Here is a 24,720-nt window from a genome sequence, read left to right on the forward strand (position 1 = left end):
ACACAGAGACACACACACACACACACACACAGAGACACACACACACATGCGTTCAGTATCTCCTCTGATCTAATGTTTATCTCTCCCTCTCTCCTCCCCCTCTCTCTCTTTACCCTTCTCTCTCTCTCCCCCTCCCCTTCCTCCCCCCTCTCTCTACCTCTCTCTACCTCTACCTCTCTCGCTCTACCTGTCTCTCTATACCTATCTCCCCCTCTCTCTACCTCTCTATCTCTACCTCTCTCTCTATCTCTCTCTCTCTATCTCTATCTATCTATATCTCTCTCTCTATCTCTCTCTCTATCTCTATCTCTATCTCTCTCTCTCCCTCCCCCCCCCTCTCCCTGTCTCTCTCTCTCTCTCTCTCTCTCTCTCTCTGTCTCTGTCTCTCTCTCTGTCTCTGTCTCTATCTCTGTCTCTCTCTCTCTCTCTCTCTCTCTCTCTCTCTCTCTCTCTCTCTCTCTCTCTCTCTCTCTCTCTCTCTTCTCTCTCTCTCTCTGTCTCTGTCTCTATCTCTATCTCTATCTCTCTCTCTCTCTCTCTCTCTCAGGGCCACATCAAAGGTTATATCTCCCATCAGCATCAGAAGCTGGTGGTCAGCAAGCAGAACCCCCTTCCCCCCTCTGTCCTCCATCACTTAAGACTACATTACCCACAAACCCCCTCTGTCCTCCATCACTTAAGACTACATTACCCACAACCCCCATATGTCCCTCCATCACTTAAGACTACATTACCCACAACCGCACTCTGTCCCTCCATCACTTAAGACTACATTACCCACAACCGCACTCTGTCCTCCATCACTTAAGACTACATTACCCACAACCGCACTCTGTTCTCCATCACTTAAGACTACATTACCCACAACCCCCCCTCTGTCCTCCATCTCTTAAGACTACAGTACCCACAACGTACACACAGTGTAAATGTCTTGTTTGTTTTTTTACTGTAAAAATGTTGAATAAAACTTGACTATGGTTTGTACAGCTTGTGCTGATGACTGATCAGAAGCTGGTGGTCAGCAAGCAGAACCCCTTCCCCCCTCTGTCCTCCATCACTTAAGACTACATTACCCACAAACCCCCTCTGTCCTCCATCACTTAAGACTACATTACCCACAACCCCCATATGTCCTCCATCACTTAAGACTACATTACCCACAACCGCACTCTGTCCTCCATCACTTAAGACTACATTACCCACAACCGCACTCTGTCCTCCATCACTTAAGACTACATTACCCACAACCGCACTCTGTTCTCCATCACTTAAGACTACATTACCCACAACCCCCCTCTGTCCTCCATCTCTTAAGACTACAGTACCCACAACGTACACACAGTGTAAATGTCTTGTTTGTTTTTTTACTGTAAAAATGTTGAATAAAACTTGACTATGGTTTGTACAGCTTGTGCTGATGACTTTTATTTTTAGAACTAATGGTAGAGAAGAGAAAGAGAAGAGAATGAACACACAGTTACGATAATAACACAGGTACATAATACAACAACTGTGTTCAGTTTTCCGATAAAGAAAAAGCAAGAGTCGGCTTCTTTGTGAAGTAGAGTGCGTTGACTTTATTCAGGATATGGTGAGACTTGATCCTCCAATCAGACTGTCGCTTCCCTCGTTGTGATTGGTGGATCAAGAAAAGGGGGCAGGGGTGAATTGGCGAATGTGAACTCGACATCTCATACAGTATAGACCCTGTTTACGCCGACGTCATCAAATACAAAAAGAAAAACTCTTGTTAACCTTCTGTAGTGTGGTAGTGAAAGGGTTAACCTTCTGTAGTGTGGTAGTGAAAGGTTAACCTGTAGTGTGGTAGTGAAAGGGTTAACCTTCTGTAGTGTGGTAGTGAAAGGGTTAACCTTCTGTAGTGTGGTAGTGAAAGGGTTAACCTTCTGTAGTGTGGTAGTGAAAGGTTAACCTTCTGTAGTGTGGTTGTGAAAGGGTTAACCTTCTGTAGTGTGGTAGTGAAAGGGTTAACCGTATGTAGTGTGGTAGTGAAAGGTTAACCTTCTGTAGTGTGGTAGTGAAAGGGTTAACCTTCTGTAGTGTGGTAGTGAAAGGTTAACCTTCTGTTGTGTGGTAGTGAAAGGGTTAACCTTCTGTAGTGTGGTAGTGCAAGGGTTAACCTTCTGTAGTGTGGTAGTGAAAGGTTAACCTTCTGTAGTGTGGTTGTGAAAGGGTTAACCTTCTGTAGTGTGGTAGTGAAAGGGTTAACCCTTTGTTGTGTGGCAGTGAAAGGGTTAACCATTTGGTAGTGTGGTTGTGAATGGGTTAACCTTCTGTAGTGGTAGTGAAAGGGTTAACCTTCTGTAGTGGTAGTGAAAGGGTTAACCTTCTGTAGTGTGGTAGTGAAAGGTTAACCTTCTGTAGTGTGGTAGTGAAAGGGTTAACCTGCTGTAGTGTGGTAGTGAAAGGTTAACCTTCTGTAGTGTGGTAGTGAAAGGGTTAACCTTCTGTAATGTGGTAGTGAAAAGTTAACCTGTAGTGGTAGTGAAAGGGTTAACCTTCTGTAGTGTGGTAGTGAAAGGGTTAACCTTCTGTAGTGTGGTAGTGAAAGGTTAACCTGTAGTGTGGTAGTGAAAGGGTTAACCTTCTGTAGTGTGGTAGTGAAAGGGTTAACCTTCTGTAGTGTGGTAGTGAAAGGGTTAACCTTCTGTAGTGTGGTAGTGAAAGGTTAACCTTCTGTAGTGTGGTTGTGAAAGGGTTAACCTTCTGTAGTGTGGTAGTGAAAGGGTTAACCGTATGTAGTGTGGTAGTGAAAGGTTAACCTTCTGTAGTGTGGTAGTGAAAGGGTTAACCTTCTGTAGTGTGGTAGTGAAAGGTTAACCTTCTGTTGTGTGGTAGTGAAAAGGTTAACCTTCTGTAGTGTGGTAGTGCAAGGGTTAACCTTCTGTAGTGTGGTAGTGAAAGGTTAACCTTCTGTAGTGTGGTTGTGAAAGGGTTAACCTTCTGTAGTGTGGTAGTGAAAGGGTTAACCCTTTGTTGTGTGGCAGTGAAAGGGTTAACCATTTGGTAGTGTGGTTGTGAATGGGTTAACCTTCTGTAGTGGTAGTGAAAGGGTTAACCTTCTGTAGTGGTAGTGAAAGGGTTAACCTTCTGTAGTGTGGTAGTGAAAGGTTAACCTTCTGTAGTGTGGTAGTGAAAGGGTTAACCTGCTGTAGTGTGGTAGTGAAAGGTTAACCTTCTGTAGTGTGGTAGTGAAAGGGTTAACCTTCTGTAATGTGGTAGTGAAAAGTTAACCTGTAGTGGTAGTGAAAGGGTTAACCTTCTGTTGTGTGGTTGTGAAAGGGTTAACCCTTTGTTGTGTGGCAGTGAAAGGGTTAACCATTTGGTAGTGTGGTCGTGAAAGGGTTAACCTTCTGTAGTGTGGTAGTGAAAGGGTTAACCCTTTGTCGTGTGGCAGTGAAAGGGTTAACCTTCTGTATTGTCGCTGTGAAAGGGTTGACCATTTGGTAGTGTGGTAGTGAAAGGGTTAACCTCCTGTAGTGTGGCAGTGAAAGGGTTAATACCCGGGTTATTCTATCATTACACTCCGCAGTGTTTCTCCAGGAACATCCGTCGAAGGCAGACTGAGCGTGCGCAGGTCACAGGTCGCAGGTCGCCGTCCGGTCCGCGTCCCCGTCCCCAGAAACATCAACATTGTTTCCACAGTAAAAGGTTCCGCAGGAGCCAGGATACACTTCTTACGTCATCATGGGTCCGACGTGTCGGCTGATCCTGACAAACGACAAACCTGAATACAGCGGTGGAAGAAGTACACAGGTCCTTTTTACTGAAGTAGAAGCAGAAATACCCAGATAAACACGTACTCTGGTAACAGTAAAAGTCCTCCATTCAAATTCTACTTAAGTAAAAGTAGAGAAGTATTTGTCTATATTTGATCTAAAAGTATGCATTCTACATGACGTTTCCAGTGTTTGGGAGCGCTCAATCCTCGATGCATTGACCTCTATTGGTTATGTTTAGGGATGTTCGATATTGGCCTTTTTACCGATATCCGATATACCGATATTGTCCAACTCTATCCGCTATCAACCGATACCGATATATGCAGGGTCCCCCCCACCCCCCCCCCCCCCCCCCCCCCCCAAAAAAAAGATAATTTCAGGTAACTAACATCACATATCTCTTGTCGTGGAATTAACACAACATTATGCATACTTTTGACAATAAAAGGGTTGGGTTAATTTCACTGGATGCATTCAACAAGGCTTTCTAAATGTAAACATTATCTGTGCATCTCCCCTTTTCTTCTCTCTCCCTCTGGTTCTCACTCCCTCTCTTTTTCGATCTCGCTCTTTCCTTCTCTCCCTTATTTATTGTAATTTTCCTTGTATACTATTGCTACTGTAATTTTGCATTTTATTTACTTGTATGCATGTACAGTACATAACCTTGTTTTTGTTAAAGCCTCCCACCCCCCCCCCAGATAATTTTTTTCAAAACAGATACAGATAATTTCCGATATTACATTTTAATGCCAATATCATCTCTAGTTATGTTAAAGGTATGTCGTCCAGTTATGCTGCTCTGATTATGTCCTCTGTGAAAGTACATAATCTTCATACATTTTAACCACGTTTATTTATTTATTTTTTTTATAAATTATGATTTATGATTTTTGCATCTTTGATCAAAAATTGATACGGGTAGGAGAAAATGCTCACTGAGCTCATTCACCACCTTATTGAGATCATGTGTACAAAAAATCTAAGCAAATGAATAAAGGGAAGATGATTAAACAGAAGGATTTGTAGATACAGTAATTTTTCTTTTTCTTTTTAGCTTTTTTCCCGGCCCTTTTTTGAGGGCACTCCATCCACCCCCCCCCTCTTCGGGGGACAACTTTATTATTTATTATACGTTTTAATTATTTACAGTACAAAATTAAATAAAAAGTGTAGTAAAATAAGAAAAATATTAAAAAATATATATTTCATTGCCCTATCGGAGGGGGGGAACTCAGACTAGATATTGACAAACAAATTACAACTAAGGACAATGAAGGACAACAACGAATACACATGACAAGGGAAAGGGGGGGGGGCAGAGAGGGGAGTAAGTAAAGTAGAGGGGGATTGAGAGAAGGGTGGGTTATGGAGTGGATGGCTCACACTGACGGTATAAACGGTATACGGTATAAACGGTATGAATTTGCTCTACGGTATGGATTTTGACTATACCGTGTAACCGGTAGGGCAGCTCTAAAATAGCAATGACGTCATGTAACCACAGCTATTTCACTCGCATTTGCCCCTAAAAATAGATAGAATTAGTCATAGATAATAGATATGTGCGAACTGGAAAAAGTTATTTAGGAGGCTTCGCGCAGTGGGCGTGCCAGCCCCTACCGCACGCATGTAAACACGGGTCTAGTAGTCTAGTGGGAGGACGGCGGCGTCTCCCTGAGCTAACGTTAGCTTAGCTACCGTTACAAAATGACCCAGTCAACTATTCACTTTTAGTTTAATACATGATGAGGCATTGTCTAACCGTACGGTATCTAGTCGGCCAGCTACCGATAGCTCCTGACATCAACAAACGCTCCACAAAGTCTAGTAGAGACGTGTATGCTACCTGTTAGCTCACGTTAGCGCAAGTTAGTTCACCGTTCAAAACGAAATGTCCCATTGAACTAAATAATTCACTGAGGCGTTGTATTAACGTTATATATCCGGCTAGCAGTAGCTACAGATAGCTCCTGATATCAATGTCTTATAACACTGATTCGATGCGTATTCGAGCTGAGGGCTTGCTGAGCACAGTTAAGTAACGTTATGCCAATAGGGTCCAGGTGCAGTGCCGGAGAATCCTGGCCGTAGCTCTGCTCGAGGCTACTCGAGTATAGGTCCAGGTGCAGCTCCGGAGAATCCTGGCCGTAGCTGGAGGCTACTAGAGTACACACAGACAGTGGAGCTTGTTGCGTGGTGGCGATGTCTCGCAGATAATACAAGTACAAGTCTAATTATATAATATATATATTTTATAAAAAAATAAAAAAATAAATATATAAAATAAAATAAACATTTTTTTTATCAAAAACGATGATACCGTGATATATACCGTTACCGTCTATGCTTCAAATTATACCGTGATATACATTTTAGACCATACCGTCCACCCCTAGCTCACAGGTCAATCTCCTATGATTGGGAGCCTAGATTATCCACAAGCAATTTCCAGATGTTATTAAATTGTGAGACTTCGATGTGATCCACGGTTGAGATTGTTTCCTGTGATATGTAATTTGAGAGAAGGCCTAACCATTGGCCAGTATTCACCTTTTTTCTTGTCTTCCAGTTTAAGAGGATAGTTTTCTTGGCAACAGCTAGAGAAACGAGTAGGGGTTTGGTGTTCTGGACTAATAAATTGATAGCAGTAGTATCCCCAAGTAGGCAGAGGGAGGGGGAGAGAGGAATGATGCAGCTCATGACCCGGGATAGTGTATTGATGACGGAATTCCAGAAGTCTAGAACAGGTGGGCAGAGCCAGGTGGCATGGAAATAGTTGTCTGGGGTGTTGAGGGTGCAATGGGAGCATACATCTGTGCTTGCAAATCCCATTTGAAACATCCTGTGCTGTGTGATATGTACTCTGTGTAACACCTTATATTGGATTAATTGAAGGTTAGTGTTGTTAGTCATTGTGAATGTGTTGGTGCAAATTTGTTCCCAGGATACGGCATTGGGAGAGAAAGCCAAGTCCTGTTCCCATTTTGTGAAGGGGAGATGGAATGTAGTGTCTGCGCTTGCCAGTATTTTATATATTTTTGAAAATATTTTCCTCTGTGATGTTATTTTATTCATTGCTAATATAATTGGAGGTGGTTCAAGATCATTCTGTGTAGTGTTAATTTTTTATTTCAAAATTGATTTCAGCTGTAGAAATTGGAAGTGTTGGTCTGTCCCAATGCCGTATCCTTCAGTCAAATCTTGATACGTGATTAGGCTGTTGTCTGTGAAGATGTGGTGAAGATGAGTAATGCCTTTTTGTTTCCAAGCTGGGAAGTGTATGGGTGATTTGCCGAGTTGAAAGTCAGGGTTGTGCCAGATTGGTGTGTATTTACAGGGGGTTAGTGTGTTACCAGTGATTTTGTTGGCTTTCCACCAGGCTGTCAGAGTTGTGGAAATGACTGTATTCCTAAAACAAGAGTGATGTTTTATGCTTGTGCTAAAGAATGGCAGATCTTCTGGTAAGATTTCCATGCACATGTCCTTCTCAATGTCATCCCAGGGGTTGTATTGTTGGGTAGGGTGAATCCATTTGTAGATGTATATTAATTGGTTGGCCAGATAATAGTTGAGAAAGTTAGGTGCTTCAAGTCCTCCTTGTTTTTTGTTTTTTTTAAGGGTGGTTAACTTAATTCTTGCTTTTTTATTCTTCCAGTAAAACTTAGTAATGGTGGAGTCCAGGGAGTTGAAACAGTGGGATGAAATTGAGTTGAAATAACTCTGACAGTCTGGGTGAAATGTTGATTCCTAGATATCTGATATTCCCTGAGGGGAAGGGGAAGGATGGGCTCTGAGCTGCAGGACTCCTATCACCCCCCCACAATGGCAAGATGATTGACTTTGACCAATTTATAGCGTAGTCTGATATTTTAGAGAAGGAGTCTATGAGTTTGGTAGTTGCTTGTAGTGAATTGGTTGGTTCCTGTAGGTATAACAACACATCGTCTGCATAGAGGCTGATCTTATGGTGAGTATTGTGTGTAATGATTCCTTTGATATCATCATTTTGTCTGATTGCTGCTGCGAGAGGTTCAATAAAAAGGGCAAAAAGAGAGGGGGAGAGTGGACATCCCTGCCTGGTTCCCCTGTGAAGTGTGAAGCTTTGTGATGTTAGTCCGTTAGTAGTAACAGTGGCCCTGGGTGACGTGTATAGTGTTTTAATCCAATGAATAAACGACTCTCCGAAACCAAATTTTTGCAATGTCCGGAATAAAAATGACCAGTTTACTCTATCAAAAGCTTTTTCTGCATCTAGTGAGGTGATTATTACATCAAGGTTTTGTTGTTTGATTATATTCATTGGATGGAATAATCTGCGCATGTTATTTGACCCGAGGCGTCCTTTAATAAATCCTGTTTGGTCGGGGTGAATTAGGGTGGATATGACTGTTTCCAGTCTGGTGGTTAGCGCTTTAGTTATTATTTTAATATCTGTGTTGATCAGTGAGGGGGCGGTAGCTAGAGGGTAGGGTTGGGTCTTTGTCCGGCTTGAGCAGTAGTGAGATGAGTGCTGTGTTCATGTGTGGGGGGATTCTGGAGGTATGTTTTATTTCATTAGCCATCCTTATGAATAGTGGCGATATTGTTGACCAGAAATGTTTGAAGAATTCAGCAGGGAAGCCGTCGGGTCCTGGGGATTTATTGTTGGGCATCTGAAGTAATGCTTTGTGGAATTCAGTTAAGGTTAATGGATTGTCCAGTGATTGTGCATGCTCTTTGGATATTTGGGGAAGATTTATAGCATCGAGGAAGGCGTCCATATCAGCAGTGCTTGGATTAATGTCAGGTGTGTATAATTTACTATAAAACATTTTAAATGTGTCGTTGATCTCTTGAGGTGCTCTCAGCGTCTTCCCTGCTGAGTCTTTTACTGCAAGTATAATTGATTTTTCTTTGTTTTTTTTAGTTGGTTGGCTAGATATTTTCCAGATTTATTGTTGTGTTTAAAGTGGTCCTGTCTTAATCTCTGTATCAAAAATTTAGTTTTTTTATTTTGTATTTCATTAAGCTGAAATTGTAATTTGCGTAAATCCCTCAAAATTGATTCATTAGGGTCATTAACATATGCATTATTTAATTCCTCTATTTTTTGTTTCAGATTATTTTCAAATTGGAGATCTTTTTTTTTCTTATGTGATGAATATGATATGATGTTTCCTCTCAATACTGCTTTGGCCGTTTCCCATAGTAATGTGGATGAAATTTCTGGAGAGTCATTCGTTTCCATCAAGGATGTCCACTCTTTCTTGAAATATGTGTCGAATTCAGGGTCTTCCAGCAGTGATGTGTTGAAGCGCCATCTCTGGGAAGGTGGTTTGGGGTGATTAGTATTTAGAGTGAGGGAAACAGGTGCATGGTCACTGATTGTAATGGGATGGATTTTAGAATCACAGATGTCTGGTTGGATTGAATTGCTGGTAAGAAAGAAATCAATTCGAGAGAGAGACTTATGGACATGTGAGAAATGTGTATACTCTTTAGAGGAGGGATGGCTTGTGCGCCAGCTGTCGCCAAGACCAAAATCCGTCATATATTGTTTCAGTGTGTCAGTGGAATGCCAATTTCTTGATTTGCTTGTTCTGTCAATAGTGGGATTAATAACTGTGTTGAAGTCACCTCCAATTATGAGGTGATCGTGGACTATAGGAGAGGACAGCAGGAGACACACACACCACTGATGATTAACGGGGCTACCGTGGACAGGGTGAGCAGCTTTAAGTACCTGGGGGTCCACATCTCAGAGGATCTGACATGGTCAACACACATAGACACAGTAGTAAAGAAGGCGAAACAGCGCCTCTACCACCTGAGACAGTTAAGGAAGTTCAGAGTATCGGGGAAGATACTCCAGTCCTTCTACTCAGGAGCTGTAGAGAGCATCTTGACCGGAAACATCACTGCCTGGTATGGAAACAGCACGGCACAAGACAAGAAGGCCCTACAGAGAGTGGTGCGCTCAGCCGAGCGTACCACGGGTATTGCACTACCTCCCCTGCAGGTTCTATACAACAAGAGGTGCAAATCCAGAGCCTGCAGGATAATGAAAGACCCTCACCACCCCAATAACAGCCTGTTCCAGCTGCTGAGGTCAGGCAGACGCCTGCGAACCCCAGCTACTAGGACAGAGCGGCTTAGGCTCAGCTTCTTCCCCCAGGCCATCAGAGCCATGAACAATGAACATTGAGTACCACTGTAACACTTTAGCATGAGCGGGCACACACTCAGGCCGCACGCACCCTCACTTATTGCCAAAAGAAAGGCCACTTTAAATTAGTATTAGCAACAGTAACAGTGTATTGCACTACTATTATTACTACTGTTAACTGTCAACTGTTACCCGTCATTGCACAAATTTATTGTTACCTGCTACCTGTTATTGCACAATTTTATTGCACACATTTTTTGTATATATTTTGGATTCTATTATATGTTATATGTTGTACCAATTGCACATCGTTGCGGGCAAGACCACCCGCATTTCATTGCATATCCGTATGTCGTGACAAATAAAACTCTTGACTTGACTTGACTTGACTTGATAGTTGAGTTGGAGTGATTACTTAGTGCTGAGAAGAAAGAGTGAAAAAAAGTGGGGTCATCAGCATTAGGACCGTAAATACTGGCAATGGTCATGTTGTGATTAAAAACAGAGCAGTTGACAATGATGAAACGACCCTCTGGGTCTGAAAATGTGAAATTGTGAGTGAGTGGCAGTCGTTTATTAATTAAAATGGAAACTCCTCTTTGCTTTGAATTATATGTTGCTGAGAAGGTTTGAGGGAAATGTACAGATTTAAATTTTTGATGGTCGGATTCTGCTTGGTGGGTTTCCTGTAATAGACCGATGTCTGCTTCTAGTTCCACTAGGTGGTTCATGATTTTAATTAATTTAGCCTGTGAGCCAGCCCCTCGAATATTCCATGTTATAAATTTAATAGGAAGCATTTAGTGTTTGTGTGTATATACAGTATGTGTGTATGGTCGCGCACGAGAGTGTGCATATATATGCGCATACAAGTGCCTGTATTTGCATGTGTGTGTATGCATATGGTTGTGTCTGCGCGTTTGGTGTAGATATATTGGGGGGGAGAAGGGAAAGAGGGAGGAACATTTAAAGTTGTTGTTGAACAGGGAGGAGGAGACACTAAGGGAAGGGTACAGACAAACAAGACAACAAGCAACATTAAGACAGCACATAACCGGAGCCCATTGCTCCGTTCTATCATTTTGGCAACTTGTCAGCTAGCCATGTGTCCCGTGAAGATAATAATCAATAATGATATCATTATAAAAAGGAGAAAAGAAAGAGAAAAAAAATATATAATAATAATAATAATAATAAAGGAAATAAAAGAGAAAGAAAGAACAAATTTAAGAAATATATATATACATAAACAAATAAGCAAGGAAGTAGAGAGATATATAGGCTATATCAATTAGCAGTCCAATAGGAATAGGGGAGAGCAGATGTAGAGTCATTGTTCATATTCTGTGTTATAACCACGTTTTCTATGCAAAATCTTTTACTTCAAAGTAACTAGTAACTGATGGGTTCAGATAAATGTAGTGGAGTAAAAAAATATAAAGTTCCCTCATTTTCGAATAGTCTACTGTTCTGACCGAATATTCAAAAATTGTAACCTCTGTTTCAGTTTAAATTCAGTTAAAATGTTCAGTTTCAGTTAAATTCAGTTATTCTTTTTAATACAATGGATCATTAAAATCAAAGGGTATTGTACATAAATAGCCACTTCAGATAATCCTTCAGAACGTTGATCGGCTCAGCGGACGGACAATAAATCAAAATGACACCGTTCACCATCGTAGCCTATAATAATAACAGCATTGCATCGGCCTATCAAGCGGTTTTAATACACAAACAGAACCAGTAGCATGTGCATCTTTTAGATCAATTATTAGGCTATGAAAATTCGGCTGCCTCTAAATAAAATATATATATAAAAAAGAAAAAATCTATATTTTTCTACTCCGACATGAAAATCCAGCCTGGCACGACTATTCGAAAATTCTAACTCATCCCTAGTGAAGACTAGGGACGCACCGATCCGACTTTTTCAGTCCCGATACCGATACCTGGGTTTGGGTATCGGCCAATACCGATACGGATCCGATACCCATTGTCCAAATTTGTTTTACAAAAAACTAAAAAAAAATGTAATCCACGTTTTTTTTTTTTTTATATTAAAATATATTTTGTTTTTAAGAATTGTAAAGGATCACAAGTGTGTTTTTGATTTGTTGTAAACAAAGACAGAAAATAAACGTCATTCATTCAATTAATAAACTGTACGCCTCACTGTCACTGTGTGGAAGAGACTGGGATCATTCTTTTGTGCAACAAGGCAACATCAGGCTCGACTTAAAACATTACTTTCATAACTTAGTGAAACTAAATGTAACAAATTAACACATAGATATAAATGTACTGAATGGTTATTTCTTATTTTATTTATTATATAAAAAAACAAAAAATCTGTAGTGTGGTATATATATTTGTGACCGATACCCGATCCAGCTATTTTACTGATATCGGCGACCGATACCAATATCGGATCAGTGCATCCCTAGTGAAGACCAGACATTCCTGGGAGCACAGAGAAGTGTGTTTTTTCTAAAGTTCAGTAGGATTACAAGGGTGCTTGTTCCCAGTACCAGTGGGGGGGGGGGGGGGGGGGGGGGGGGGGGGGGGGGGGGGGCAGGTACCCATGTAGGGTGCAGGTGATTCCGACTCCATTTGGAGTTGAGGGATTATGTAAGACGTCCAAAACATTTTCCTCGTCCTAAGTTTCCTTTCTTTCTTTGCGAGGTGAGAGGTGGGTAGCGAGCTTCAAGACTTTATTAACCCTTTCACTACCACACTACAGAAGGTCGACCCTTTCACTGCCACACTACAGAAGGTTAGCCCTTTCACTACCACACTACAGAAGGTTAGCCCTTTCACTGCCACACTACAGAAGGTTAGCCCTTTCACTGCCACACTACAGAAGGTTAACCCTTTCACTGCCACACTACAGAAGGTTAGCCCTTTCACTGCCACACTACAGAAGGTTAGCCCTTTCACTGCCACACTACAGAAGGTTAGCCCTTTCACTGCCACACTACAGAAGGTTAGCCCTTTCACTACCACACTACAGAAGGTTAGCCCTTTCACTGCCACACTACAGAAGGTTAGCCCTTTCACTGCCACACTACAGAAGGTTAGCCCTTTCACTGCCACACTACAGAAGGTTAGCCCTTTCACTGCCACACTACAGAAGGTTAGCCCTTTCACTGCCACACTACAGAAGGTTAGCCCTTTCACTGCCACACTACAGAAGGTTAGCCCTTTCACTGCCACACTACAGAAGGTTAGCCCTTTCACTGCCACACTACAGAAGGTTAGCCCTTTCACTGCCACACTACAGAAGGTTAGCCCTTTCACTGCCACACTACAGAAGGTTAGCCCTTTCACTGCCACACTACAGAAGGTTAGCCCTTTCACTGCCACACTACAGAAGGTTAGCCCTTTCACTGCCACACTACAGAAGGTTAGCCCTTTCACTGCCACACTACAAAAGGTTAGCCGTCTGTAGTGTGGAAGTGAAAGGGTTAACCCTTTTGTCGTGTGGCGGTGAAAGGGTTAAGTGATTTTAAATAGCTGCTTGACCTCGCTCTGGAACCAGGTATAGTTTAAAAAGGGGTTAAAGTTCAAAGGGTCGAGGGGGGGGGGTCTCTGGCTAGCGCTCGCTGGGATACTCTCTGGCTTGCGTCGCCTCCGCCTCCTCGGCCAACTCCAGCCTCTGTTGGATCCAGGGCAGGTAGCGGGACAGTTTGGTGAACACCACCACGCCGTCCCTACCCCCCGCCCCCCCCCCACCGCAGTCACCGGGAGAGGGCGACAGCTGCACCCCCGTCAGAAACACCGTCCCTCGCCACTCCGTGGTCATGGGGGTCCCGGGCAACAGCCCCCCGTAGCAGCGACCGTCCACAGGCTCGACGGCGCCGCCGCCACCATCCTCCGAACCGAACCCGCTTCGGTGTCGGCGGAATTGTGTCGGCCATTTTGGATCTGGGTTCCATTTTGGATCTGGGTTCCATTTTGGATCCGGGTTCCATTTTGGATCCGGGTTCCATTTTGGATCCGGGTTCCGTTTCCCTGTTGACGCTGCGTCGCCTGTGGGATCTGTCCCCCGCTGCGCCCCCCTCCCCCTGGCTCTCCTCCGGCCCCCCGTCGCGCCCCCCCTCGCCCTGGCTCTCCTCCGGCCCCCCGTCGCGCCCCCCCTCGCCCTGGCTCTCCTCCGGCCCCCCGTCGCGCCCCCCCTGGCCCTGGCTCTCCCCCGGCGGCGCGCCCCAGCTCCTCATGCAGAACATCTTGTTGCTGAGGGGGTGGGAGACGCTCGGCGTGCGCCGGCACTCCTCCAGGCTCATGTAGGCCAAGTAGCGGCGTGCGGAGCTGTGGGCCGTGAGCCCCGGCCGGCCCGGGCGCATCAGGACGTTCTCGCTGAAGTCCTTGGTGGGCAGGCAGAGTTGGAAGAGGGCGGGGCCGAAGGGAAGGGGCCTGGCCAATTGGAGGAGGACCAGGTCGTCGTCCTGGCGCCCCTCCCTGTAGCGGCCGTGCATGTACCAGGCCTGGACGGAGGACGCCCACGGCACGGCTTCAGTCCGGTCACCTTGTCGGACGCGGGGAGAACAGAGGGAGCACAGGTGGGTCAATCAATATCGTCATTCTTTTATCTAATGTCTCTCTACCTCTCTCTCTCTACCTCTCTCACTCCCCCTTTCTCTCTACCTCTCTCTCTCTCTCTCTCTCTCTCTCTCTACCTCTCTCGCTCCCCCTTTCTCTCTACCTCTCTCTCTCTCCCCCCCTTTCTCTACCTCTCTACCTCTCTCTCTCTCTCTCTCTACCTCTCTCTCTTCCTCTACCCCTCCCTCTCCCTCTCCCTCTCTCTCTCCTACCTCTCTCTCTACCTCTACCTCTCTCTCTCTACCTCTCTCTACCTCTCACTCTCTCTCTACCTCTCTCTCTACCTCTACCTCTCTCTCTCACCTCTCACTCTCTCTCTACCTCTCTCTCCTACCTCCCTCTCCTCTCTCTCTCTCTCTCTCTCTCTCTCTCTCTCTCTCTCTCTCTCTCTCTCTACCTCTACCTCTCTCTCTACCTCTCACTCTCTCTCTACCTCTACCTCTCTCTCTCTACCTCTCACTCTCTCTCTACCTCTTTCTCTCTACCTCTCTCTCTCTACCTCTCACTCTCTCTCTACCTCTCTCTCTCTCACCTCTCTCTCTCTACCTCTCACTCTCTCTCTCTCTACCTCTCACTCTCTCTCTACCTCTCTCTCTCTCTACCTCTCTCCCTCTACCCCTCCCTCTCTACCTCTCTCTCTCTACCTCTCTCTCTCTCTCTCTCTCTCTCTCTCTCTCTCACTCTCTCTCTCTCTCCTACCTATCTCTCTACCTCTCTCTCTATACCTCTCTACCTCTACCTCTCTTCTCTCTCCCCCTCCTCCCTGTGGGAGAATGGGTCGCAAAGACGCATCATGGTTACATGATGATACATGATTTATAGAAATGTTCAAACATTCTGAACGGGTTCCAAGTTCATTTCCTGTCGCAGTGTTTGCTAATATTAATATCTGACAGGAAGTGCACTTGCTGTTCCCCTAGCGACGACATTCCACTACTGAAAAGGTCTGTAGGTGTATAACACGAGTTCTTAAACAACTAATCTGTCAGGATTGGGGGGGGGGGGGGTACTCACCAGCGTGGACGTGGAAGGTCGAAGGTCGGGCGTGGGGTCCTCGGCCCATGAAGAGACACTGCGCGGAGGTCAGCACGGACCGCCTGCCGAGGACCACGCCCCCACACAGCTCCTCCCCCTGGCTGCCCACCACAGACACCTGAGGACGGGGGGCAGGAGCGTGAGCATCATGTATCCCACCTGGAGATATCAGGCTCCTCCCCTCTGAGAGATATCAGGACCCTCCCCTCTGAGATATCAGGCCCCTCCCCTCTGAGAGATATCAGGCTCCTCCCCTCTGAGATATCAGACTCCTCCCCTCTGAGCGATATCAGGCCCCTCCCCTCTGAGAGATATCAGACTCCTCCCCTCTGAGAGATATCAGGCCCCTCCCCTCTGAGAGATATCAGGCCCCTCCCCTCTGAGAGATATCAGGCCCCTCCCCTCTGAGAGATATCAGGCCTCTCCCCTCTGATATCAGACTCCTCCCACCTTGAGATATCAGGCTCCTCCCCTCTGAGGGGTCCTACTAATCACCATAAAGTACCCCAAAATACCCCAAAGTATCACAAAATACACCAAAGAACCTCAAAGTTCCCCAAAGTATACCTCAATGTACCACAAAATACTGGCTCAGAGGTAGAGGGGATATACTTTGGGGCACTTTGAGGTTATTTTGTATGTCATGTATGTTGTGTATGTCATAAATGTATGGCATCCCCGGCCGCGTCCTAAAAGTCTGTGCCGACCAACTGGCCCCGGTATTCACTGACATATTTAACCTGTCCTTAGAACAGGCTGTCATCCCCACCTGCCTGAAGAAGTCCACCATTATCCCTGTACCCAAAAAATCCAAGCCTGCTTGCCTCAACGACTACCGCCCTGTAGCTCTCACCTCCATAGCCATGAAGTGCTTTGAGAAGCTAGTAAAGGGCTACATCTGCTCCTCCCTCCCCATCAACATGGACCCCCTGCAATTTGCATACCGCCCCAACAGGTCCACGGAGGACGCCATAGCCCATGTGCTGCACACAGCAGCATCACACCTGGACAAGAGGCAGGGGAACTATGTGATTGATTGATTGATTGAAAACTTTATTAACAGATTGCAGAATGGGTACAATACAGTACAGCTCAATACACACAATTGTTAAGGGGATGCAGACCAGAGAAAGACTTTCGTCTTGTTTACATCAGGGTCCCCCATTTTCAATTCATCAGGACATATATGACATACATGACATACAGATCGTCAGTACTGCTACATCTATACATTTATGACATACCAGATTTGCAAATACAGTACTGTTTGTGATACAGAAGGAGTCAAGAAAAGGGAGTATATACATTTGACGTAGAAACTGTACATTGGAGGAGGTTGGGTGGGGGGGGGGTTGGGTACGTTGGGATATTGACAACCATACTGGGTAATTTACATTGGAGGTGGTTGGGGGGGGGGGGGGGGGCACACTGTATAAACAAGCAAAACTGTACATTGAGGGGGGGGGGGGGGAGACACTGTACAAACAAACAAAATTGTACATTGGACTATTGACAAAACCATACTAGGTAAATGACTGTACATTGGAGGGGGTTGGGTTAGGATATTTACAGGGGCCAGTGTTGAATTGCAGTCTCCCGTAGGTGTCCCTTGAGAGAGGTTTTGAAAGTGGGTAGTGATCCACATTCCTTTACAGCTTTGGGTAGGGCGTTCCACATTGATGTGGCATAATTGCGAAACGTGTTTAGTCCCTTATTTGAGCCGAATCTGGGTTTAACATGATTTGTGGAGCTCCCTCTGGTGTTGTGATCGTGATGTGAGAATGCTATTCATCGACTACAGCTCGGCATTCAATACCATAGTCCCCTCCAAACTCATAGCCAAGCTCAGGGACCTGGGCTTGAACTATGACCTCTGCCAGTGGGTCTTGGACTTCCTGACAGGCAGACCCCAGGTGGTGAGAGCAGGCAACTGCACCTCCTCATCCATCACCCTCAACATAGGGGCCCCCCAGGGCTGTGTTCTGAGTCCCCTCCTCTACTCCCTGTACACACACGACAGCAACACAATCATCAAATTTGCCGACGACACAGTGGTGGTGGGCCTGATCTCTGCCAACGACGAGAGGGCCTACCTGGAAGAGGTCAAGGTCCTGGCGGGATGGTGCCAGGAAAACAGCCTCTCCCTGAACGTCAGCAAAACAAAGGAGATGATTGTGGACTTCAGGAGGTCGGGGGTCAAGGACTACAGCCCCCTCAGCATCGACGGGGCACCGGTTGAGAGAGTCAACAGCTTTAAGTACCTCGGAGCCTACATATCCGAGGACTTGACATGGACCACACACATTGACAGTGTTGTGAAGAAGGCACGACAACGCCTCTACTTCCTCAGGCGCCTAAGGAAGTTCCAAGTCAGTCAGAAGATCCTTAAGAACTTCTACTCATGTACAATAGAGAGCATCCTGACTGGCAACATCACCTCCTGGTTTGGGAATAGCACTGCACAAGACCGAAGCAGACTACAAAGAGTGACACGTTCAGCCGAACGCACAATCGGAGGGGGGCTCCCCACCCTCCAGAACATTTACAACAAGCGGTGCAGGGGGAAGGCTAAGAGAATTATTAAGGACTCGAGCCACCCGAACAACTGCCTCTTTGAACTGCTGCGGTCAGGCAAGCGATACCGGAGTCTCAAGGCGAGCACAGAAAGACTCAGAAGAAGCTTCTATCCCCAGGCCATCAGGCTGCTTAACGAACAATGAACACTACACAACAACAACCATCAAACGCACATAGCACACACATCCACACGCACACACTCACTTTAAACAAACACACTGTAGCACCCACTCCCCACACTTTATAGCACACACTCACTTTAAACAAACACACTGTAGCACCCACTCCCCACACTTTATATTTATTGATGAAGGATTGCACTACAACTCGTACACCTTACTGTAAATTGTACCTAAATTGTACCTCATCCCATTTCTGCATTTCTGCTTTGCACTATATAATATTGTACATTAGTACACTGCATAGTATTGTATATTATATGGTAACTCAGTTACGTCTATTCTGCATCGAACATTGTACATATGTCTATACTGAACACTGTGACCTCATTTTCTACTTCTAATTTACATGCTATACTATGTTATTTGATACTATCTTGTCTAGCACAGTCTCTGGAGCGTAACAGTAAGAAGCATTTTGTATGAAAGTATTCTGTACTTCTGTATGACAACTATTAAAGAAACTTGAAAACTAAATGTCATGATGAATTGAAAATGGGGGACCCTGATGTAAACGAGACGAAAGTCTTTCTCTGGTCTGCATCCCCTTAACAATTGTGTATCTGTTAATCTGTTAATAAAGTTTTCATTCATTCATTCATTCATCCATTCATTCATTCATTTGGGGTATACTTTGTGGTATTTTAGGGTATATTTGGGGGTACTTTGTGGTATATTTCCAGGCACTTTGGGGTATACTTTGTGGTATTTTGGGGTTCTTTGTGGTACTTTTTGGTGATTAAAGGACCCCCTCTGAGAGATATCAGGCTCGCTAGGCTTCAGGCAAGGCTACACTCAACCCTCTTCGATATAATACGATATATATATATATATATATATATACAGTGTTTCCCACAGGATTTTGTGAGACTGTGGTGGTGGGTGAACCTCGGCCCCTCTAGGGGGGTCTGGGGGCAAAATAAAGAGGCTAGATCTATGATGAACTTTGTGCTCAAAACACAAAATCGACTAGACTAGTGCTTCCCAATCCTCTCCTCGAAGCACCCCAGCCGTTCAATGTATTTGTTAAATTCCACCACCAGCACACCTGATTCAACTTAACTAGCCCTTTATTAGTTGAATCAGGCGTGCTGGTGGTGGAATTTAACAAATACATGGACCGGCTGGTGTGTCTCGAGGAGAGGTTTGGGAACCACTGGACTAGAGCAGACATTTGAGCCATCAAAGAACTGAAGCAAAAGTGGTTACCTGTGTTGAACTGGTTTATTTTTTAGAAAATAAAAAAATATACTGGATTACTATTACGACTACTACCACTGCCAATACTACTGATACATCCCTATTGGCAAACTTTATATATAAAAAAAAATTTAATTAATAAAACAATTAAATAAAAATTATAATCTTTTTGTTGGTTCATTATAAAACTGTGGTGGGACCAATTAGACTGTGGGAAACACTGATATATATATATTGTCTTATATACGTATGAGAAACATTATCAACACATTTATTTATTTTTCATTTATAAAATGGTGTTTCATTATTATGGAACAAGTCACAGAGGGACATTAATATCAGTGTTTCTTCTACCAACTGCACGGAAATGAGGCATTATTTTCACCAACGGTCACAGGCGGCCATGTTGAATGTGAGACAACTACACAAACATTCCACACAAGGCCTCCATTAGGGAAATGTCACCGCAAAGCCTCCGTGTTAAAGGGAGACACCCCAGGTGAATAGGCAAATATACTTTTTTTGTTGATTTTGAGATTGTTATATTTTGCTTCCTAAACATGTCTTCTATGAAACTAGTTACAATACAACGTCAATAACACACATTTAGTTGTTTATTTTACTTCATTTTGCCTTATTGCATCCATAAATGTGCACATATTTAATGGGGAAGTGCCTCATTTGCATATATAAACATACATTTCAGAAACTTCAGAACTTTGAAGGCATTTTCCCAAAAATTTGTTTTAAGAGTTTTTCCTCATACTCTGAGCCAGAAATCTCCACTTCAGTAGCACTCATATACACCAAACCTTCCAGTTCTATTCATATCTATGTTCTGAAGGTATTTACAGAAGCGTTTGTTGATATCGCATTCATACCCTGATTTATATCACATTTTATTCCTAAAAACATGGCGAAATATGGAATTTTACCATAAAAATTGACTGAATGGAGTATTTTCTGATTTATGGAGTGATAAAAAGAGATATCCAAAATCCCCTCTGTAATAACCTTTGGCTCTAATATGTCAACAAAATGAAACTATAATTTTGAAAATGGCTTTATCCAATGTTCAGATTTCTGTCCTGGAATTATATGCAAATTAGTGCATATTTAATAATAATAATAATTCATATAATTTGTATATCGCTTCTCAGTAACCCGAAGTCGCTGACAGTGGTCGGGAGCACGAGTACAAACAAAGAAACGAAAACAAAAAAACAAAAACAAAGAAACAACAAAGAAACAAAAACAAAAGGGGCATGACCATGGGGGGAACAGGGGAGACAGCATGAAAGCCCAAAAAAAGACTGGAGACAGACATCAATCAGGTTAGGGGGGGGGGGGTTTAAGGCAAGGGAGAACAGGTGGGTTTTGAGGCGAGCTTTGAAGGTGGAGAGTGTAGGGGAGTCTCTGATGGACTGGGGGAGGGAGTTCCATTTAAGTAGATCATGCCTCATTTGCATATTTAAACATACAATTTCAGAAAACTTGTAATACAAAAAAGTCTTGTCTTAATATAAGTAATCAACTGGGGAAGTTTCATTGTGATATCTATTAGTTAATTTTTTTTACCCCTGTAGTGTCTCCCCTTAAAGCGTCACTGTGAGGTAGTGCTGAGAGAGGAAGGCAGGGTGTGTATATGTATATCGAACACTTTTGTTTACGTACTTTTGACTTCTATTTTATACTTATTTTATACTTATTTATTACTTATCTATTTTTATCTAGCTGCGCACACTCTCAGGAGCAAAACAGAAAGAAGCATTTCATATAAAAGTATTCTGTATTTTTGTATGACAACTAATAAAGAAACGTGAAACTTGGTTCCAACAAGGTCCTTGAAGTGCTTAAAGTGCTTGATTTTTTTACAAAAAAAAGTCAAGGCCTGGAATTCCTTGAAAACAGCTAAAAAAATTACAAGGTGCTTAAAAAGTGATTAAATCAACCATTCGCATTGAACGTTTTGGTCATCCATGATAAAATAGTTCTGAATCTAGACATTTGTATTGAAATTGGAAATTGGGTTTTTAAGCCATAAATATTGGATCCGATTTTTTTCTATAAAAAACTGCATTTAAACGTGAATTAAATGCCCTTTTTAAAATGAAAAATAGTGCTTGGAAAAGTATTTGAAAGTCCTTGAAATGTGGGAACCCTGGGAAGGTGTGGTGATGTGAGGAAGAGGAAGGTGTAGTGATGTGAGGAAGAGGAAGGTGTAGTGATGTGTGAGGAAGAGGAAGGTGTGGTGATGTGAGGAAGAGGAAGGTGTGGTGATGTGAGGAAGAGGAAGGTGTGGTGATGTGAGGAAGAGGAAGGTGTGGTGATGTGAGGAAGAGGAAGGTGTGGTGATGTGAGGAAGAGGAAGGTGTGGTGATGTGAGGAAGAGGAAGGTGTGGTGATGTGAGGAAGAGGAAGGTGTAGTGCTGTGAGGAAGAGGAAGGTGTGGTGATGTGAGGAAGAGGAAGGTGTGGTGATGTGAGGAAGAGGAAGGTGTGGTGATGTGAGGAAGAGGAAGGTGTGGTGATGTGAGGAAGAGGAAGGTGTGGTGATGTGAGGAAGAGGAAGGTGTGGTGATGTGAGGAAGAGGAAGGTGTGGTGATGTGAGAGGAAGAGGAAGGTGTGGTGATGTGAGGAAGAGGAAGGTGTGGTGAGGAAGAGGAAGGTGTGGTGATGTGAGGAAGAGGAAGGTGTGGTGATGTGAGGAAGAGGAAGGTGTGGTGATGTGAGGAAGAGGAAGGTGTGGTGATGTGAGGAAGAGGAAGGTGTAGTGATGTGAGGAAGATGAAGGTGTGGTGATGAGAGGAAGAGGAAGGTGTGGTGATGTGAGGAAGAGGAAGGTGTGGTGATGTGAGGAAGAGGAAGGTGTGGTGATGTGAGGAAGAGGAAGGTGTGGTGATGTGAGAGGAAGAGGAAGGTGTGGTGATGTGAGGAAGAGGAAGGTGTGGTGATGTGAGGAAGAGGAAGGTGTGGTGATGTGAGGAAGAGGAAGGTGTGGTGATGTGAGGAAGAGGAAGGTGTGGTGATGTGAGGAAGAGGAAGGTGTGGTGATGTGAGGAAGAGGAAGGTGTAGTGATGTGAGGAAGATGAAGGTGTGGTGATGAGAGGAAGAGGAAGGTGTGGTGATGTGAGGAAGAGGAAGGTGTGGTGATGTGAGGAAGAGGAAGGTGTGGTGGTGTGAGGAAGAGGAAGGTGTAGTGATGTGAGGAAGAGGAAGGTGTGGTGATGTGAGGAAGAGGAAGGTGTGGTGATGTGAGGAAGAGGAAGGTGTGGTGATGTGAGGAAGAGGAAGGTGTGGTGATGTGAGGAAGAGGAAGGTGTGGTGGTGTGAGGAAGAGGAAGGTGTAGTGCTGTGAGGAAGAGGAAGGTGTGGTGATGTGAGGAAGAGGAAGGTGTGGTGATGTGAGGAAGAGGAAGGTGTGGTGATGTGAGGAAGAGGAAGGTGTGGTGATGTGAGGAAGAGGAAGGTGTGGTGATGTGAGGAAGAGGAAGGTATAGTGATGTGAGGAAGATGAAGGTGTGGTGATGAGAGGAAGAGGAAGGTGTGGTAAGTAAGTAAGTAAGTAAGTATTTATAAAGCACCTTTCATACATGTCATGTAGCTCAAAGTGCTGTACACAAATATAGGCATATATAACGATAAAAGCAATAAAGTCACAGTGATCAGTTAAGATCAATGTTAAAAAAAAAAAAAAAAAAAAAAAAAAAAAAAATAATAATAATAATAATAATAATAATAATAATAATAATAATAATAATAATAATAATAATAATAATAATAATAATAATAATAATAATAATAATAATAATAATAATAATAGTAACGTAAAAATGAAAATAACGTAAAAACAGTCATTTGCTTACCAGTTTGGGAGAACAGGTCCGCACAAACATGTCCGCTCAGTAGCGACCGGAAGTGCACTAAACCAATGCACTTGTATGGTAGGTAGCAATGTTTAGCTCTTATAACGCTAGTGTAGTTACGTTTTTATCAGTGGTCATAGTTGGGTCCACAGTGCTTTTCCAAGTCCCATGGATCCATCAGTGGCCGTGTATTGTGTGCGTATGTACCCGTTCCCTCATGTGGTCAGTGGCCAGAGTTGGGTCCACAGGACTTATCCAAGCCTTACGGATCCATCAGTGGTCGTGTATTGTGTGCGTATGTACCCGTTCCCTCATCTAAAGAGTTGGGTCCACAAGACTTTTCCAAGCCTTACGGATCCATCAGTGGTTGTGTATTGTGTGCGTATGTACCCGTTCCTTCATCTAAAAAGTTGGGTCCACAAGGCTTATCCTAGCCTCATGGATCCATCAGGTTTTTCCAAGCCATAACTATTTGTAAGCTAGACTGTATAGGTACGTTTTTAATTTTCCTTTAAAAATGTGTATAGAGCTGGCGTTTCTGATGTGTGTTGGTAGTGTGTTCCATAGTTTTGGGGCATAGTTGGCAAATGGTGATGAGAGGAAGAGGAAGGTGTGGTGATGTGAGGAAGAGGAAGGTGTGGTGATGTGAGGAAGAGGAAGGTGTGGTGATGTGAGGAAGAGGAAGGTGTGGTGATGTGAGGAAGAGGAAGGTGTGGTGATGTGAGGAAGAGGAAGGTGTGGTGGTGTGAGGAAGAGGAAGGTGTGGTGATGTGAGGAAGAGGAAGGTGTGGTGGTGTGAGGAAGAGGAAGGTGTGGTGATGTGAGGAAGAGGAAGGTGTGGTGGTGTGAGGAAGAGGAAGGTGTAGTGCTGTGAGGAAGAGGAAGGTGTAGTGATGTGAGGAAGAGGAAGGTGTGGTGATGTGAGGAAGAGGAAGGTGTGGTGATGTGAGGAAGAGGAAGGTGTGGTGGTGTGAGGAAGAGGAAGGTGTAGTGCTGTGAGGAAGAGGAAGGTGTAGTGATGTGAGGAAGAGGAAGGTGTGGTGATGTGAGGAAGAGGAAGGTGTGGTGATGTGAGGAAGATGAAGGTGTACCTGCCACGGACAGCGCCCCCCTGAACAGGCCGCTAGGTTCTCTCTGCCGGCCGGCGGTACGGAGCCCTTTCCACACGGGTGTTTCACTGATAATAACAATAACAACACACTTTATTTTTTTTAAATAATTTATTCATAAGTGCACAACAACAGCGAAACAAAAAAAAAACGGCATAAGATGAGTGAAACAGACAAAGTCAAGGTGAGACATAGAACACCACGTCCTTTCACCCTTTCACTGCCACACTACAGAAGGTTAACCCTTTCACTACCACACTACAGAA

At 44.1% G+C, this 24,720-nt stretch overlaps 1 protein-coding gene across 1 annotated transcript in view; it reads left to right on the top strand.

Moving 5' to 3' along the window:
• Positions 1–1,062, top strand: part of pcid2 (PCI domain containing 2) — a gene marked incomplete at its 3' end in the record, with an annotated part of 23,495 nt that extends 22,433 nt beyond the window's left edge. Inside the window, exon 12 of the mRNA XM_084328839.1 lies at positions 988–1,062. Coding sequence (XP_084184965.1) covers positions 988–1,062 — 75 coding nt within the window. The remainder of the gene's footprint in view (positions 1–987) is intronic.
• Between the last annotated feature and the right edge of the window lie 23,658 nt (positions 1,063–24,720).

The sequence above is a fragment of the Notolepis coatsorum genome, assembly GCF_963971535.1.
Source record: "Notolepis coatsorum genome assembly, chromosome: 1".
Lineage (NCBI taxonomy): Eukaryota > Metazoa > Chordata > Actinopteri > Aulopiformes > Paralepididae > Notolepis > Notolepis coatsorum.